Source organism: Tachyglossus aculeatus, chromosome 1 (assembly GCF_015852505.1).
Source record: "Tachyglossus aculeatus isolate mTacAcu1 chromosome 1, mTacAcu1.pri, whole genome shotgun sequence".
NCBI lineage: Eukaryota > Metazoa > Chordata > Mammalia > Monotremata > Tachyglossidae > Tachyglossus > Tachyglossus aculeatus.
Genome location: NC_052066.1, coordinates 1,673,978 through 1,693,839, shown reverse-complemented (window position 1 = coordinate 1,693,839; position 19,862 = coordinate 1,673,978). Strand labels below are relative to the sequence as shown.

Below are 19,862 nucleotides of genomic sequence, written 5' to 3'. Positions count from 1 at the left end.
AAGGGACTTGCCCAAGATCACACAGCAGATGTGTGGAGGAGCGAGGATAAGAACACAGGTCCTCTGACTCTAACCATTAGGCAGTGTTGCTTCTCAGGATTCCCTAGTATTCTTCCCTTGTGGTTATTCATTGATTCTGTCATATTTATTGAGTGCTTACTGTGTGCAAAGCACTGTACTAAAAACTTGGGAGAATGCAATACAACAATAAACAGACACATTCCCTGCCCACAACGAGTTTACAATCTAGAGGTCCTGTCCCTTGGAACTGTACTGTCTCCCCTCAAAACATACTGACAATGTCCTCTTTCTTTTCAGAAAGGCTGTGTCTGCTGCCCTGTTTCGAGCCTCTCAAACAGTCACTGTCAGTGTCACGTTTCTGAACATATTTTCTAGCGACACACAACTCAATAATCAGTCTGTGGCTGACATGATACAAAACTCAGCAAGTAATCCTAATATTAAGGATTATACAGGTAAAATGTTCAGGCTAACCCAGAACACTGCACTGTTTCATATGAAACCAGGGTTAATCGATCAATCAACCAATCAGTGGTATTTTTTGAACACTTACTGTGTGCAGAGCACTGTACTAGGTATTTGAGAGAGTATAATATAACAGAGTTGGTAGATACATTCCTTGCCCACATCAAGCTTACAGTCTGGTCTTTTAGGCTGTGAGCCCACTGTTGGGTAGGGACTGTCTGTATATGTTGCCAACTTATACTTCCCAAGCGCTTACTACAGTGCTCTGCACACAGTAAGCGCTCAATAAATACTATTGATGATGATGATGGTGGGGGAGACAGACATTAATAGAAATAAATGAATGAGGGATATGGACATAAGTGCTGTGGGGCTGAGGAAGAGGTGAATAAAGGGAGCAAATCTAAGTGCAAGGGAGACGCAGAAGGGAGTGGGAGGGGAGGAACATGAGAGCCTAATTAGGGAAGGCTTCTTGGAGGAAGTAGACTTTTAATAATGTTTTGATTGATGGATGGATTGATTGAAGGTGGGGTGATCGTCTGTTGGATATAAAAAGGGAGGGCATTCCAGGCCAGAGGCAGGATATGGTTGAAAGGTCAGCAGTGAGATAGAGGAGATGGAGGTGCAGTGAGAAGTTTGTCATTAGAGGAGTGGAGTGTACGGGCTGGGCTGGAGGAGGAGAGCAGTGAGGTGAGGTAGGAGGGGGCAAGCTGATTGAAGGTTTTATAGCTGATGGTGATGAGTTTCGGTTTGATGAGGAGGGGGACGAACAATCAATCAATCGTATTTATTGAGTGCTTACTGTGTGCAGAGCACTGTACTAAGCACTTGGGAAGTACAAGTTGGCAACATATAGAGACAGTCCCTACCCAACAGTGGGCTCACAGTCTACTGGAGGGTCTGGAGGAGTGGGGAAACGTGGACTGAATGGTTTTGTAGAAAAATGATCCATGCAGCAGAGTGAAATAAGGATTGGAACGGGGAGAGACAGGAGGCAGGGAGGTCAGAAAGGAGGCTAATGCAAGAGTCAAGGCTGAGTGCTTGGATTAACATGGTAGCAGTTTGGATGGAGATGAAAGGGTGGATTTAAGCAGTGTTGTGAAGGTCAGACTGACAGGATTTAGTAATGGGCTGAATATGTGGGTTGAATAATAATAATAATGGCATTTATTAAGCACTTACTATGTGCAAAGCACTGTTCTAAGCACTGGGGAGGTTACAAGGTGATCAGGTTGTTCCACGGGGGGCTCACAGTCTTAATCCCCATTTTACAGATGAGGCCACTGAGGCCCAGAGAAGAGAAGTGACTTGCCCAAAGTCACACAGCTGACAAGTGGCGGAGCCGGGATAAATGAGAGGAGTCAAGGACTACACCAAGATTACGGGCTTGTGAAACAGGAAGGATAGTGGTGTTGCCTACAGTGATGGGAAAGACAGGGGTAGGACACGATTTGGGTGGGAAGGTCAAGAGCTCTGTTTTGGACATGTTAAGCTTGAGACGTGGGAGGGACATCCAGGAAGAGCTGTCCTGAAGGCAGGAGGAGATGCGAAAATGCAGATCAGTACTGGAGAGGCATGTCATGCTCCTCCTCAAAAATCTCCAGTGGTTGCCAATCAACCTCCATATCAAGAAAAACTCCTCATTATTGGCTTTAAAGCTGTCCATCATCTTGCACCCTCCTACCTCACCTCCTTTCTCTCCTTCTCCGTCCCAGCCCGCAGATTCGGCTCCTCTGCTGCCGCTAACCTTCTCACTGTGCCTCTTTCTCGCCTGTCCCACCGTCAATCCCTGGCCCACATCCTACCTCTGGCCTGGAATACCCTCCCTCCTCAATCAATCAATCAATCAATCGTATTTATTGAGCGCTTACTATGTGCAGAGCACTGTACTAAGCGCTTGGGAAGCACAAATTGGCAACATATAGAGACAGTCCCTACCCAACAGTGGGCTCACAGTCTAAAAGGGGGAGACAGAGAAAAAAACCAAACATACTAACAAAATAAAATCACATCCGCCAAACTAGGACACTTCCCCCCTTCAAAGCCCCACTGAAAGCTCACCTCCTCCAGGAGGCCTTTCCAGACTAAGCCTCCCTTTTCCTCTGCTCCTCCTTCCAACCCCATCGCCCCGTCTCCCTCCCTCCTCTCTACCCCCTCCCTGCCGCACAGCACTTGTGAATGATGATGATGATTGACGATGATGGCATTTGTTAAGCGCTTACTATGTGCAAAGCACTGTTCTAAGCGCTGGGGGGATACAAGGTGATCAAGTTGTCCCACATGGGGCTCACAGTCTTAATCCCCATTTTACAGATGAGGTAACTAAGGCTCAGAGAAGTTAAGTGACTTGCCCAAGGTCACAGAGCAGACATGTGGCAGAGGCGGGATTCGGACCCATGACCTCTGACTCCAAAGCCCGTGCTTTTTCCACTGAGCCGCGCTGCTTCTCTATGTACGAATTTATTATTCTATTTATTTTATTAATGGAAGCAGCGTGGCTCATTGGAAAGAGCCCGGGCTTTGGAGTCAGAGGTCAGGGGTTCAAATCCCGGCTCCGCCAGTTGTCAGCTGTGTGACTTTGGGCAAGTCACTTAACTTCTCTGGGCTTCAGTTACCTCATCTGTAAAAATCACCTAACTTCTCTGGGCCTCAGTTACCTCATCTATAAAATGGGGATTAAGACTATGAGCCCCCCCGTGGGACAACCTGATCACCAGCACTTAGAACAGTGCTTTGCACATAATAAGCGCTTAATATACCATTATTATTATTATTATTATTCTATTTATTTATATTGATGCTATTGATGTCCGTTCATTCGTTTTGATGTCTGCCTCCCCCTTTCTAGACTGTGAGCCCATTGGTGGGTGGAGATTGTCTCTATTTGTTGCTGAATTGCACTTTCCAAGCGCTAAACACAGTGCTCTGCACACAGTAAGCGTTCAGTAAATACAACTGAATGAATGAATCACCCGCATAGAGATGGGAACTTCAACTGAAGCTGTGGGAGCAAATGAGTTCTCCAGGGAATGGGCACAGACAGAGAACAGAAGGGGGCCCAGAACTGAGCCTTGAGGGACCCCCAAAGTTAGAAGGTGGGAGACAAAGGAGGAGCCTGTGAAGGACATTGAGAGGGACCGGCCAGAGAGCTAGGAGGAGCAGCAGAAGAAGAGAGTGTCTGTGAAAACAAGGTTGGACAACATTCCCAGGAGAAGGGGGTGGCCACAAATCAACGGTATCTACTGAGCGCTTACTGTGTGCCCAGCACAGTACCGTGTGCTTGGGAGAGGGCAGTAGAGTAAGTAGACACAATCCCTGCCCTCAAGGAGCTTCCAGTCCAGTCTACTGTGTGCAGAGCCCTGTACTGAGTGCTTGGGAGAGAATATTAAAGTTAGTAGGGACAGTGTAAGGGGAGAGAAAAAGGGCCAAAACAGCCAATTAGAAGCCAGGTGAAAGAGTTGGTCAGTGTCGAAAGACTACCTATCAATCAGTCATATTTATTGAGCACTTTACTATGTGCTTGGAAGAGTTCACTATAACAGAGTTGACGGACGTGTTCCCTGCCCTTAGGAGCTTAAAGTCTAGAGGAACATCAGTCTAGAACTCCCAAGGACCTAGTAAGTGCTCAATAAATGCCATTGATGGTGATGATTAGATAAAGTAACAAAACCCCCACAACACATGCACATTCATTCATTCAATTGTATTTATTGAGTGCTTACTGTGTGCAGAGCACTGTAGTAAGTGCTTGGAAAGGACAATTTGGCAACAAATAGAGACAATCTCTACCCAACAAAGGTCTCAGAGTCTAGAAACACACACACAAAAACACACACACACACACACACCACATCAACCAATCAATTAATCTGTGGTATATGCATACATACTAATAATAGTATTTATTAAGCACTTACTATGTGCCAGGCACCGTACTATGCACTAGGGTGGATCCAAGCAAATTGGATTGGACGCAGTCCCTTGCCCCACATTGGGCTCACAGTCTCAATCCCCATTTTCCAGATGAGGGAACTGAGGTCCAGAGAAGTGCAGTGACTTGCCCCAAGTCACCCAGCAGACAAGTGGGGGAGCCAGGATTAGAACCCATGACCTTCTGACTCCCAAGCCTGTGGTCTATCCACTACACCATGTTGCTTCTCTACATATACACGTACATGCAAGAACACGCCTATATACATGTGCACGTACATACAAGCACACCCACATGCAGACACCCGCCCACACAACTGCACATGCACACATATGCCCTTGCACACCCTCAGGAAGCCGTAATAATAATAATAGTAATAATAATAATATGTGTGAAGCACTGTTCTAAGCGCTGGGGGGATACAAGGTGATCAAGTTGTCCCATGTGGGGCTCACAGTCTTCATCCCCATTTGACAGATGAGGGAACTGAGGCCCAGAGAAGTGCAGTAGAGTATAGAGAAGCAGCGTGGCTCAGTGGAAAGAGCCCGGGCTTTGGAGTCAGTGGTCATGGGTTCAAATCCCAGCTCCGCCAATTGTCAGCTGTGTGACCTTGGGCAAGTCACTTAACTTCTCTGGGCCTCAGTTACCTCATCTGTAAAATGGGGATTAAAACTGTGAGCCCTACGTGGGACAACCTGATCACCTTGTATCCCCCCCAGCGCTTAGAACAGTGCTTTGCACATAGTAAGCACTTAACAAATGCCATCATCAGCTTGTAACCTCCCCAGAGTTTAGAACAGTGCTTTGCACATAGTAAGCGCTTAATAAATGCCATTATTATTAAGCGCTTAGTACAGTGCTCTGCACATAGTAAGCGCTCAATAAATACGATTGATGATTGATGATGAAGTGGAGAAGCAGCGTGAAGCAGTTCTAAGCTGTGAACTGCTCAGTTCTAAGTTGTCAGCTGTGTGACTTCGGGCAAGTCACTTAGCTTCTCTCTGCCTCAGTTCCCTCATCTGTAAAATGGGGATGAAGACTGTGAGCCCCATGTGGGACAACCTAATCATCCTGTACCCGCCCCAGCGCTTAGAACAGTGCTTTGCACATAGTTGCCAATTTGTACTTCCCAAGCGCTTATGTGCTCTGCACATAGTAAGCGCTCAATAAATGCGATTGATGATGATGATAGTAAGCGCTTAATAAGTGCCATCATGATTATTATTATTATTATTATGAAGTGACTTGCCCAGTCACACAGCTGACGAGTGGCGGAGCGGGGATTCGAACCCATGACCTCTGACTCACACAACAAGCTCTGTCTCTCACACGCACACACACACACACACACACACACAGAGACGAGTACAGGGGCAGGGGCAGGGCAGTAAGGAGGGGACCGACTGACTTTCTGCTTCTCCGTCCAGGATTGTCGGCCTGTGACAACTCGATGTGTGACAGAGCCACCACCATCTGCAAGGACTACCAAGGCTGGCCTTCGTGCCGATGCAAACTGGGCCTCAGTTCCCCCAACCCCTACATCACCTCCTGCACAGGTCAGGAGCCCCCCTGCCTCCCTTTCCCCCCGACCTCCCCTCACCAGCCCTGGTGTCTTCCTCACCCCCTGCCATGGACCTTTCCTGGATGGAGATTGGGGTGGGGGCGTGGGGGTCGGGCAGGGTAGGGGCCAGTGGCCCCATCACCCGACCCATGGTTGCCCCTCTTCCTGCAGCCTGTTCCAGTGACTGTATTGAAGCGAACAACAAGTACTGCGCGAAGAACAACAGTCAGATCCCCGTGTGTCACTGCCAGCCCGGCTACAGGTTCCAGGGCTTAGACTGCCGCCCGTGAGTCGCCCCGAGGACCCCGGGGACCCCCACTCCAAGCAGCCCACCAACCCACAGCCGACCACTGAGCTCTCCGGGCTGGACTGAGTGTTGTCGGTCGACAGAGACAATGACACGCACACACCCTTCCTGCCCTCAGAGAGCTGTCACTCTAACAATCATAATTACAATAATAATAATAATAATAATGGCATTTATTAACCGCTTACTATGTGCAAAGCACTGTTCTAAGCGCTGGGGAGGTTACAAGGTGATCTGGTTGTCCCACGGGGGCTCATCCCACATCCTAAACTCCAATTTACAGATGAGGTACCTGAGGCACAGAGAATAATAATAATAATATTAATAATAATGGCATTTGTTAAGCGCTTACTATGTGCAGGGCACCGCTCTAAGCACTGGGGAGGTTACAAGGTGATCAGGTTGTCCCACGGGGGGCTCACAGTCTTCATCCCCAGTAATGATGATTCTTGTTAAGTGCTTACTTTGTGCCAAGCACCGGCCTAAGTGCTGGGGTAGATACAAGTTAATCGGGTTGGACACAGTCCCTGTCCCACATGGGGCTCACAGTCTTGTCCCCAGTTTGTAGATGAGGTAACCGAGGCACAGAGAAGTGAAGTGACTTGCCCAAGGTCGCACAGCAGACATGTGGTGGAGTCAGGCTTAGAACCCAGGTCCTTCTGATTCCGAGGCCCGTGCTCTATCCGCTAAGCCACATGGCTTCTCCAGATTCATTCCAGACAGTGAAAGCCAGAGGAAGATCAAACACACACATACACACACACACACACACAGGCGTACACACAGATGTACACACATGCACACACACTCACACACTCACTCACACAAACAATACACATAGAACACACACAACGTCAGCCAGTAGTACTCACTGAGGGCTTGCTTACTAACGCTTAGTACAGTGCTCTGCACACAGTAAGCGCTCAATAAATACGATTGATGATTAGGTGGCAGGTTTGTTGAGGGTAGAGATTGTATTTACCTACCCCATTGAACTCTCCCAAGCACTTAGTACAGTGCTCGGCACTCAGTAAGGGCTCAATAAATACCACTGGTTAAGCCCGCATCCATAATTTATTTTAATGTCTGTCTCTCCCTCTATACCGTAAACTCTTTGTGGGTAGGAAGCATGTCTACCAACTCTGCTATTTTGTACTCTTCCAAGCACTTAGTACAGTGTTGTGTGCCCAGAAAGTGCTCAATAAATACAACTGATTGATTAATCGGATGGCAGAGAATGTGGCTATCTCCTCTGTTGTATTTTAGTCTCCCAAGCTCTTAATGTGGTTCTCTGCATGTAGTAGGGGCTCAATCAATCCGTGGTATTTATTGAGCCCTTACTTTTTTCCTGGTATTTCTTAAGTGCTTACTATATGCCAGGCCCTGTTCTAAGCACTGGAGTACATATAAGATAACCAGGTTGGACATAGTCCGTGTCTTACATGGGGCTCAGAGTCTCAATCCCCATTTTACAGATGAGGGAACTGAGGCACAGAGAAATGAAGTAATTTGCCCAGGTTCACCTAGCAGACAAGTGGCAGAGCTGGGACTAGAAGCCAGGCCCTCTGACACCCAGGCCTGGGCTCTAACCATTATGCCACACTGCTTCTTCTGCTGCGTGTGGAGCACTGTACCTAAGCACTTGGGAAAATACAGTACATCAGAGTTGGTAGACATGATCCCGTCCCACAGGGAACTCACAGTTTAAATGGGGAGACACATTAAAATGATCTACAGGGAGCAGAAAGAGCAGAGTGCAAGGATTTGGACATAAATGCTGTAAGGCTGGGTTGAGAATAGAAGTTTTTATAATAAATAATAATAATAATGGCATGTGTTAAGCGCTTACTATGTGCAAGGCACTGTTCTAAGCGCTGGAGAGGATACAAGGTGATCAGGTTGTCCCACGTGGGGCTTACAGTCTTAATCCCCATTTTACAGATGAGGGAACTGAGGCACAGAGAAGTTAAGTGACTTGCCCAAAGTCACCCAGTTGACAAGCGGTGGAGGTGGGATGAGCAAAGTGCACAGGTGACTCGGAAGGGAGAATGGGCAGACCTTAATCAGCCAGTCAATCAATGGTATTTGCTGCTGATGATGATAATGGTATTTGTTAAGAACTTACTATGTGCCAAACACTGCTCTAAGCGCTGGGGTAAATACAAGGTTATCAGGTTGTCCCACGTGGGGCTCAGGGTCTTAATCCCCATTTTCCAGATGAGGGAACTGAGGCCCAGAGAAGTGAAGTGACTTGCCCAAAGTCACACCGTTGACAATCAATCAATCATATTTATTGAACGCTTACTGTGTGCAGAGCACTGGACTAAGCGCTTGGGAAGTACAAGTTGGCAACATATAGAGACAGTCCCTACCCAACAGTGGGCTCACAGTCTAAAAGGGGGAGACAGAGAAGAAAACCAAACATACTAACAAAATAAAATAAATAGAACAGATATGTACAAGTAAAATAAATAAATAAATAAATAGACTAATAAATATATACAAACATATATACATATACACAGGTGCTGTGGGGAAAGGAATCAATCAATCAATCAATCAATTGTATTTATTGAGCGCTTACTGTGTGCAGAGCACTGGACTAAGCACTTGGGAAGTCCAAGTTGGCAACATATAGAGACAGTCCCTACCCAACAGTGGGCTCACAGTCTAAAAGGGGGAGACAGAGAACAAAGCCAAACATACTAACAAAATAAAATAAATAGAATAGAGATGTACAAGTAAAATAAATAAATAGAGTAATATTTATTTATTAATCTATTTAATAGAGGGAAGGAGGTAAGATGGGGGGATGGAGAGGGGGACGAGGGGGAGAGGAAGGAAGGGGCTCAGTCTGGGAAGGCCTCCTGGAGGAGGTGAGTTCTCAGTAGGGCCTTGAAGGGAGGAAGAGAGCTAGCTTGGAGGATAAGTGGCGGAGTCGGTATTAGAACCCACAACCTCTGACTCCCAAGCCTGGGCTCTTTCCACTGAGTTATGCTGCTATTGAGCGCTTACTGTGTGTAGAGCACTATTAAGTGCTTGAGAGAGTACAGCAGAGTTAGTAGACAGGTTCCCTGCCCGCAGGGAGCTGACAGCCCAGAGATGAACTTAAAGTCCAGAGAATAAATATCACTAATTGATAAACAGAGCACTCTACTAAGCACTTAGGAAAGTCCCCTACGACAGAGTTAGTTGACACATTCCCTGCCCATGAGGAGTTTATAGTCCAGAGAATAAATATCACTGATTGATATACAGAGCACTGTACTAAGCACTAGGAGAGTCCAGTACAACAGAGTTGCTAGAAATGTTTCTGTCCCACAAGGAGCTTACAGTCTGGAGAATTAATATCACTGATTGAGATACAGAGCACTATACTAAGCACTTAGCGAGTCCAGTTCAGTAGAGTGTGACTGTGAGCCCACTGTTGGGTAGGGACTGTCTCTATGTGTTGCCAATTTGTACTTCCCAAGCGCTTAGTACAGTGCTCTGCACATAGTAAGCGCTCAATAAATACGATTGATTGATTGATTGATTGATAGAGTGGATAGTCACAATCTCTACCCACAAGAGGTTTGTAATCTAGTGGGGAGACAGAGACTGAAATTAATAACAGCAGAGTTTAAAGATCTGTACAGACAAAATCAGAAGGTCATAGGTTCTAATTCCGGCTTTGCACGTGTCTGCTGTGTGGCCTCGGGCAAGTCACTTTACTTTTCTGGGCCTCAGTTACCTCATCATCATCATCAATCGTATTTATTGAGCGCTTACTATGTGCACAGCACTGTACTAAGGGCTTGGGAAGTACAAATTGGCAACATATAGAGACAGTCCCTACCCAACAGTGGGCTCACAGTCTAAAAGATAATAATAAGGATGGCATTTATTAAGTGCTTACTATGTGCAAAGCAAATGGGGATCGAGACTTATGTGGGACAGGGACTGTGTTCGACCTGATTTGCTTGAATCCACCCCAGCGCTTAGAACAGTGCACGGCACATAGTAAGTGCTTAACAAATACCGTTATTATCATTATTATTATTATTCATTCATTCATTCAATCGTATTTATTGAGCACTTACAACATGCAAAGCACCGTACTGACCACTTTGCAGACCGATAGATGGGGTAGAGAAGTTCACGGTTGTGGGGTGATGGGACTGGAGTCCTCGGGTTTAGGTTGTGGGGGGCCGGGGTCCCCAGGTTCTGGTTGGGGATTGGGCTGCACTAGATCTGAGACCAAAACCAGAGGTTTGGGGGCTGTTAACTCTGGCATCCCCCCAATCAATCAATCAATCAATCGTATTTATTGAGCGCTTACTGTGTGCAGAGCACTGTACTAAGCTCTTGGGAAGTACAAGTTGGCAACATATAGAGACAGTCCCTACCCAACAGTGGGCTCACAGTCTAAAAGGGGAGACATCATCATCATCATCATCAATTGTATTTATTGAGCGCTTACTAGACAGAGAACAAAACCAAACATAGTAACAAAACTCCCCACCTCAGCCCTTCTGCCCGTCCCCCAAACCCCGGCCCTTCACCTCCGGACCGGCCCCTCGGCCCGAAGCCCCCCGGGCCCCGACTCCGACCCTGACCCCTGACCCTGACCCTGAGGGAGGCCGAGGGAGGCCGAGGGATCTGCAGCCGCTTCCCAGCGCTTAGAACAGTGCTTTGCACATAGTAAGCGCTTAACAAATGCCATTATTATTATTATTATTATTATTATTATTTCATTGGGGTCTTTGGTCTTCGTCCCGCCAGGTGTGACTTTGGCTACTCCGGGATCAACTGCGCAGAAAGTGAGTGTGCAGCGAGGCGGGGCCTATAGGGGCGGGCCTATAGGGGCGGGGGAGGCCGGACAGGAGCTTGGGATTCGGGGGGGACCTGGGTTCTAATCCTGCCCCCTCCACTTGTCTGCTGCGTGACCTTGGACGTCACTTCATTCATTCATTCATTCAATCGTATTTATTGAGCGCCTACTGTGTGCAGAGCACTGGGCTAAGCGCTTGGGAAATGCAAGTCGGCAACATATAGAGACGGTCCCTACCCAACAACAGGCTCACAGTGTCTAGGAGGAGACAGACAACAAAACAAAACATGTAGACAGGTGTCAAAATCGTAATAACAAATAGAATTATAGCTATATAATAATAATAATAGCATTTATTAAGCACTTATTATGTGCAAAGAACTATTCTAAGCGCTGGTGAGGTGGGGGGGGGTACAAGGTAATCAGGTTGTCCCACGGAGGGCTCACAGGGTTCATCCCCATTTTACAGATGAGGGAACTGATGCCCGGAGAAGTGAAGTGACTTGCCCAAAGTCACCCAGCTCACAATTGGCGGAGGCGGAATTTGAACCCACGACCTCTGACTCCAAAGCCCAGGCTTTTTCCATTGAGCCATGCTGCTTTCATTCAATCGTATTTATTGAGCGCTTACTGTGTGCAGAGCACTGTACTAAGCGCTTGGGAAGTACAATCAATCAATCAATCGTATTTATTGAGCGCTTATTGTGTGCAGAGCACTGTACTAAGCGCTTGGGAAGTCCAAGTTGGCAACATATAGAGACGGTCCCTACCCAACAGCGGGCTCACAGTCTAGAAGCAGATATTAAACTGATAAGAACAGATACTACACTTGATCTTAGCCAAAAGGCCGAGAAGCCTTCTCCATCACAATTATTATTATTATTATCATTCCCAGCCCCCCAGGCGTGGTGGGAATTGGGGGTCTCCCCCAGCCCCCTCCTAGCAGTGATGTCAGGGCTGGGGGCTGGGGGCGGGCAGGGGGCTGCAGGAGACACGGATGAGCTGGGGGTGGGTAGGGATTGTCTCTGTTGCCGAACTGTAATAATAAGAATAATAATTTGGTATTTGTTAAGCGCTTACTATCATCAATCGTATTTATTGAGCGCTTACTATTTGCTGAGCACTGTACTAAGCGCTTGGGAAGTACAAATTGGCAACATCTAGAGACAGTCCCTACCCAACAGTGGGCTCACAGTCTAAAAGAGTGGGCTCACAGTCTAAACTATGTGCGAAGCACTGTTCTGAGCGCTGGACCTGTACTTTCCAAGCGCTTAGTACAGTGTTCTGCGCTCAATAAATACGATTGAATGGATGAATGAAGACCGGGGCTGGCTCTCCGACACCCCCCGGACCCCCCAAGAGGGGGTGGGAGAGGGGAGGGGGCTCCGGGGAGCAGGACTCGATTTTCTAGTTACGCGACCCCCCGAGCCCTCCTCCAGGAGGCCTTCCTAGACTGAGCCCCTTCCTTCCTCTCCCCCTCGTCCCCCTCTTCATCCCCCCATCTTACCTCCTTCCCTTCCCCACAGCACCTGTCTATATGTATATATGGTTGTACATATTTATTACTCTATTTATTTACTTATTTATTTATTTATTTTACTTGTACATTTCTATCCTATTTATTTTATTTTGTTGGTATGTTTGGTTCTGTTCTCTGTCTCCCCCTTTTAGACTGTGAGCCCACTGTTGGGCAGGGACTGTGTCTATGTGTTGCCAATTTGGACTTCCCAAGCGCTTAGTACAGTGCTCTGCACATAGTAAGCGCTCAATAAATACGATTGATTGATTGATTGATTGATTGATTCCCGGGGGTCTTTCTTGCAGACCATCTGCTGGTGCTGACCATCGTGGGCTCTGTTGGCGGAGCTCTCCTCCTGGGCACCATCGTGGCCTTGGTCGTGCTGGCCATTAGGTAGTGGCTGGGGGGCTGGGGGGGGACGCCCAGGGCTCAGACCCCGCAGCCGCAGGGTCGGGGGGCCTGAAAAAGTCAGGCCATCTGCTCCGTGCCGAACCCTGGGCTGGCGCTCACTGTGTGCAAAATGTTGCGCTGGGCCCCTACAATATCCAGAACGCTGTCTTGGGCACCTAGTGTGTCCAGAATGCTGTGCTGAGCGCCTACGGTGTCCAGAGCGCTGCGCTGCGTGGCCTAGTGGAAACAGCATAGGTCTGAAATTGTCAGCTGTGTGACTTTGGGCAAGTCACTTCACTTCTCTGGGCCTCAGCTCCCTCATCTGTCAAATGGGGATGAAGACTGTGAGCCCCACGTGGGACAACCTGATTACCTTGTAGCCTCCCCAGCGCTTAGAACAGTGCTTTGCACATAGTAAGCGCTTAATAAATGCCACCGTTATTATTATTATTGTCTGCTGTGTGGCCTGGGGCAAGTCACTTCACTTCTCTGGGCCTCAGTTCCCTTATCTGTCAAATGGGGATGAAGACTGTGAGCCCCACGTGGGACAACCTGATTACCTTGTAGCCTCCCCAGCACTTAGAACAGTGCTTTGCACATAGGAAGTGCTTAATAAATGCCATTGTTATTATTATTATTGTCTACTGTGTGGCCTGGGGCAAGTCACTTCACTTCTCTGGGCCTCAGTTCCCTCATCTGTCAAATGGGGATGAAGACTGTGAGCCCCACGTGGGACAACCTGATTACCTTGTAACCTCCCCAGCGCTGAGAACAGTGCTTTGCACATAGGAAGCGCTTAATAAATGCCATCGTTATTATTATTGTTTTCTGCTGTGTGGCCTGGGGCAAGTCACTTCACTTCTCTGAGCCTCAGTTTCCTCTTCTGTAAAATAAGGATTGAGACTATGAGCCCCACGTGGGACAGGGACTGTGGCCAGCCCAATTTGCTTGTATTCACCCCAGCGCTTAGTACAGTGCCTGGCACATAGTAAGTGCTTAACAGATACCACAGTTATTATTACTGCATGCAGAGCATTTTGCGGGTGCCTACTGTGTGCGGAGCGTTGCGCCAGGGGCCTTGCGGGATGAGGGACGGGGGAAGGTTCACGTATGGCTTCCTTCCCAGGTCCCGGAGCGGTGGGAAGGACTCGGAGCGGGAACGTCTGATCAATAACAACATGAAGCTGGAGACGACGGGCTTCAGCAACCCGTTAGCCGGGAGTCCCCCCGGGGCCTTCCACATCCCCAGGGTCGGATCTGCCCCCTCCTCCTCTGCCTCAGCCCCCCACAATCCCTACGGACACGACCCCATGGGACGACGACCCGCTCCGGTCCACGACTACGACATGGCTGAGGTCAGGCGATGACCCCAATCAATCAATCAATCGTATTTATTGAGCGCTTACCGTGTCCCAATGGCCTGCTAGGGTCAGAGATTCATTCAGTCATTCATTCGGTCGTATTTATTGAGCACTTACTGTGTGCAGAGCACTGTACTAAGCGCTTGGGAAGTACAAGTTGGCAACATATAGAGAGGGTCCCTATCCACCAACGGGCTCACAAAATATAGAGATGGTCCCTACCCACCAACGGGCTCACCGTCTAGAAGGGGGAGACAGACGACAAAACAAAACGTGTGGACGGGTGTCAAGTCGTCAGAACCAATAGAAATAAATCTAGATCAATCAATCAATCGTATTTATTGAGCGCTTGCTGTGTGCAGAGCACTGTACTGAGCGCTTGGGAAGTACAAGCTGGCAACATCTAGAGACAGTCCCTACCCAACAGTGGGCTCACAGTCTAGAAGGGGGAGACAGAGGACAAAACCAAACATACTAACAAAATAAAATAAATAGAATAGGTAGGTACAAGTAAAATAAATAAATAAATAAATAGAGTGATAAATATGTACAAACATGCACATCATTAATAAAATAAGTAGAATAGTAATTATGTACAAGCAAAATAAATAGAGTAATAGATCGGTACAAACATATATACAGGTGCAGTGGGGAGGGGAAGGCGGTAGGGCGGGGGGATGGGGAGGGGGAGAGGAAAAAGGGGGCTCAGTCTGGGAAGGCCTCCTGGAGGAGGAGATGGGAGCCGAGCATCCGGGGTCAGTGGGGGAGAGTCAGAGGGGGACAGGGGAGAGTCAGGGGGGTGGGAGGCTCTGTGCTGGGTCACTGGGGGACCAGGAGTCAAGGATGGAGAGGGGAGAGTCAGCATGGCAGAGTGGATAATCAATCAATCAATCAATCAATCATATTTATTGAGCACTTACCATGTGCAGAGCACTGTACTACGCGCTTGGGAAGTACAAGTTAGCAACATATAGAGACAGTCCCTACCCAACAGTGGGCTCACAGTCTAAAAGGGGAAGACAGAGAACAAAACCAAACATACTAACAAAATAAAATAAGTAGAATAGATGTGTACAGCACAGGCCTGGGAATCAGAAGGTCATGGGTTCTAATCCCACCTCCACCACTTGGCTGCTGTGTGGCCTTGGGCAAATCACTTCACTTCTCTATGCCCCAGTCACCTCATTTGGAGAATGGGGATTAAGACTGTGAGCCTCGTGTGGGACGAGGAGCTGCGTTGAACCCGATTTGCTTGTATAATAATAATGATGGCATTTATTAAGCGCTTACTATGTGCAAAGCACTGTTCTAAGCACTGGGGAGGTTACAAGGTGATCAGGTTGTCCCACAGGGGGCTCACAGTTTTAATCCCCTGCTGAGAGCTCACCTCCTCCAGGAGGCCTTCTCAGACTGAGCCCCTTCCTTCCTCTCTCCTTCGTCCCCCTCTCCTTCCCCCCATCTTACCTCCTTCCCTTCCCCACAGCACCTGTATATATGTATATATGTTTGGACATATTTATTACTCTATTTATTTATTTATTTATTTTATTTGTACATATCTATTCTATTTATTTTATTTTGTTAGTACATTTGGTTTTGTTCTCTGTCTCCACCTTTTAGACTGTGAGCCCACTGTTGGGTAGGGACTGTCTCTATATGTTGCCAATTTGTACTTCCCAAGCGTTTAGTACAGTGCTCTGCACATAGTAAGCGCTCAATAAATACAATTGATGATGATGATGATGATCCCCATTTTACAAATGAGGTAACTGAGGCACAGAGAAGTTAAGTGACTTCCCCAAAGTCACACAGCTGACAGTTGGCGGAGTTGGGATTTGAACCCATGACCTCTGACTCCAAAGCCCGTGCTCTTTCCACTGAGCCTCGCTGCATCTGTATCCACCCCAGCGCTTAATACAGTGCCTGGCACATGGTAAACACTTAATTCAATTGTATTTATTGAGTGCTTACGGTGTGCAGAGCGCTGTACTAAGTACTTCCCATAATTATTATTATTATTATTAGAGTCAGGGGGGTTGAAGGCTTCATGCTGGGTCACTGGGGGAGAGTCAGGGATGGAGAGGGGAGAGTTGGGGGGGGGGGTTGGATAGTCCATGGGGGTCACTGAGGAGAGTCAGGGGAGGTTAGTCAGTACATGCTTGGTCAAGGGAGGAGAGTCAGGGATGGAGAGGGGAGATCTGGGAATTTGTGATGGTCCATCCATGAAGGCCCAGAGGATAATAATAATAATAATAATAATAATAATAATAATAATAATAATAATAATAATGACATTTATTAAGCACTTACTATGTGCAAAGCACTGTTCTAAGCGCTGGGAAGGTTACAAGGTGATCAGATTGTCCCACGGGGGGCTCACAGTCTTAATCCCCATTTTACAGATGAGGTAACCGAGGCACAGAGAAGTTAAGCGACTTGCCCAAAGTCACACAGCTGACAGTTGGCGGAGTCGGCATTTGAACCCATGACCTCTGACTCCAAAGCCCAGGCTCTTTTCCACTGAGCCACGCTGCTTCCAGGATCTACCAGCCCCTGGTCCAGATGAATGGAGGGGTGAGCTGGGGGCATCTCTTGGGGTGTCTATTAGAGAAGCAGCGTGGGTCAGTGGAAAGAGCACGGGCTTTGGAGTCAGAGGTCATGGGTTCTAATCCCGGCTCCTCCACTTATCAGCTGTGTGACTTCGGGCAAGTCATTTAACTTCTCTGTGCCTCAGTTACCTCATCTGGGGATTAAGACTGTGAGCCCCATGTGGGACAACCTGATTACCTTGTATCTCCCCCAGTGCTTAGAACAGTGCTTGGCACATAGTAAGTTCTTAACAAATACCAAAATTATTATTATTATTATTATTATTATTATTACCAGGGCTTCCCCTGGTTCTGTGTTGCCCCCCTTGAGGTCTCCCCCAGGACACCCCACCCTGCCTGTGGCCCCCAACCCTAACTCTATTCATTCATTCATTCATTCATTCATTAGTATTTATTAAGCGATTACTGTGTGCAGAGCACTGGACTAAGCGCTGGGGAAGGTACAGTATAGCAATAAGAGTGACAATCCCTGCCCACAGTGAGCTCAGTCCAGAAGGTGGGGAGACAGACATCAATACAAATAGACAGACATCAATATGAATAAATAAAATGACAGATATGTACATAAGTTATATATGTTTGTACATATTTATTACTCTATTTATTTATTTATTTATTTATTTTACTTGTACATATCTATTCTATTTATTTTATTTTGTTTGCATGTTTGGTTTTGTTCTCTGTCTCCCCTTTAAGACTGTGAGCCCACTGTTGGGTAGGGACTGTCTCTATATGTTGCCAACTTGTACTTCCCAAGCGCTTAGTACAGTGCTCCGCACACAGTAAGCGCTTAATAAATATGATTGATGATGATGATGATGATAAGTGCTGTGGGGCTGGAGGGGAGGGTAGAGCAAAGGGAGCAAGTTTGGGCGACACAGAAGGGAGTGGGAGATGAGGAAAAGTGGGGCTTAGTCTGGGAAGGCCTCTTGGAGGAGATGGGCCTTCAGTAAGGCTTTGAAGAGGGGGTGAGTCACTGTGTGTTGGATTTGAGGAGGGAGGGCGTTCCAGGCCGGAGGTAGGACTTCCCAAGTGCTTAGTACAGTGCTCTGCACACAGTAAGTGCTCAATAAATACGATTGATGATGATGATGATGATGACTTGGGCCAGGCGCCGGTGGTGAGATAGAAGAGATGGAGGCACAGTTAGGTTAGCAGCACCAGAGGAACAGTGTGCACGCTGGGGTGGAGAAGGAGAGAAGCGAGATGAGGTAGGAGGGGGCAAGGGGATGGAGGGCTTTGAAACCAAGGGTGGGGAGTTTTTGTTCGATACAGAAGTGGATAGGCAACCACTGGAGATTTTTGAGTGTGTGGGGGGTGACATGTCCGGAAACGTTCCTGTAACTCTATTGTGCTGTGTCTCTCCTCCCTTCCCTGCCAGTGGTAATTCCAGAGAAGGGTCGGCCCCGTGACCCCCGCTGCCCGCCGAACCATTGGCAAGACCCACCCAGGGCTCGAAGACCATTCCATCGCAACAGGTCCCTCCCTTAGCCCCCTTCCCCACTCCCACCCTCCACCAGAAGCCTCTTCTCGCTGCCTTCCCTATAAATACTTCAATCCAAACTGATGGCTCGTGTTTGTCTGCCAGCCCCCCGCCCCCACATTCCAGGGATGGGGGTCCGGGGCGGAGAATGAGGGGTGAATCCCAGAAAAGGGTTGGAAGGGTCAGCGAGTGGGGGTCTGGGAGGTGGGCGGTGAGGGCTGAACCCCAGAAGGGGGCTGGTGGAGGAGGCGCGAGAGGGTCTCTGAACAGTCATGGCGCAGGGGATCCTGGCAGATTCAGGGACATGGCATTCATTCATTTATTCAGTTGTATTTATTGAGCGATTACTGTGTGCAGAGCACTGTACTAAGCGCTTGGGAAGTACAAGTTGGCAACAGATAGAGACGGTCCCTACCCAACAACGGGTTCACAGTCTAGAAAGGGGGAGAGAGACAACGAAACAAAACATGTGGATGGGTGTCAAGTCGTCAGAACAAATAGAAATAAAGTCATATGCACATCATTAACAAAATAAATAGGATAGTAAATATGTACAAGTAAAATAAATAGAGTAATCAACCTGTACAAACATATATACAGGTGCTGTGGGGAGGGGAAGGAGATAAGGCGGGTGGGATGGGGAGGAGAAGAGGATAAAGAGGGCTCAGGCTGGGAAGGCCTCTTGGAGGAGGTGAGCTCTCAGTAGGGCTTTTGAAGAGAGGAAGAGAGCTAGCTTGGCGGATGTGCAGAGGGAGGGCATTCCATGCCAGGGGGAGGACATGGGCCGGGGGTCGACGGTGGGACAGGCGAAAACGTGGTACAGTGAGGAGGTTAGCAGCAGAGGAGCAGAGGGTGCGGGCTGGACTGGAGAGCATCTGTGTCCCCTGAGACCGTGGAGAGCAGAGACCCCCATGGAGAGCAGAGACCCCCGGGGGTCTCCAGGCTGCCCCAGCCCAGGGTGGGTGTGGATGAAGAGCACAGTGGGGAGGACGATGAAGAGGACAGTTTGGGTGGATGGTGGGGAGGACAGTTTGGGTGGACCGTGGGAAGGACGGTTAGAGAAGCAGCGTGGCTCAGTGGAAAGAGCCCGGGCTTTGGAGTCAGAGGTCATGGGTTCAAATCCTGGCTCTGCCAATTGTCAGCTGTGTGACTTTGGGCAAGTCCCTTCACTTCTCTGTGCCTCAGGTACCTCATCTGTAAAATGGGGATTAAGACTGTGAGCCCCCCGTGGGACAACCTGATCACCTTGTAACCTCCCCGGTGCTTAGAACAGCGCTTTGCACATAGTAAGTGCTTAATAAATGCCATTATTAGAAAGATGTTGGGAAGGATGGTGGGAGGACATTGGGAAGGATGCAGAAGCAAAATCTGGGAAAAGGGCTGCAGAGGCCCATCTCCTCCA

The 19,862-nt window shown here is 48.2% G+C and overlaps 1 protein-coding gene and 1 non-coding gene across 2 annotated transcripts; one reads left to right on the top strand and one right to left on the bottom strand.

Moving 5' to 3' along the window:
* The first annotated feature begins 329 nt into the window (after window positions 1-329).
* Window positions 330-18,481, top strand: MUC13 (mucin 13, cell surface associated). The gene is made up of 7 exons (XM_038747284.1): window positions 330-476; window positions 5,845-5,973; window positions 6,150-6,264; window positions 11,050-11,087; window positions 12,923-13,010; window positions 14,134-14,362; window positions 18,359-18,481. The coding sequence occupies exons 1-7, from the start codon at window positions 431-433 to the stop codon at window positions 18,362-18,364; spliced, it is 651 nt and encodes a 216-aa protein (XP_038603212.1). The 5' UTR covers window positions 330-430; the 3' UTR covers window positions 18,365-18,481.
* LOC119937019 lies at window positions 11,758-11,957 on the bottom strand. The gene has a single exon (XR_005453904.1). It is a non-coding gene; the product is annotated as a U2 spliceosomal RNA (small nuclear RNA).
* Window positions 18,482-19,862: the final 1,381 nt, after the last annotated feature.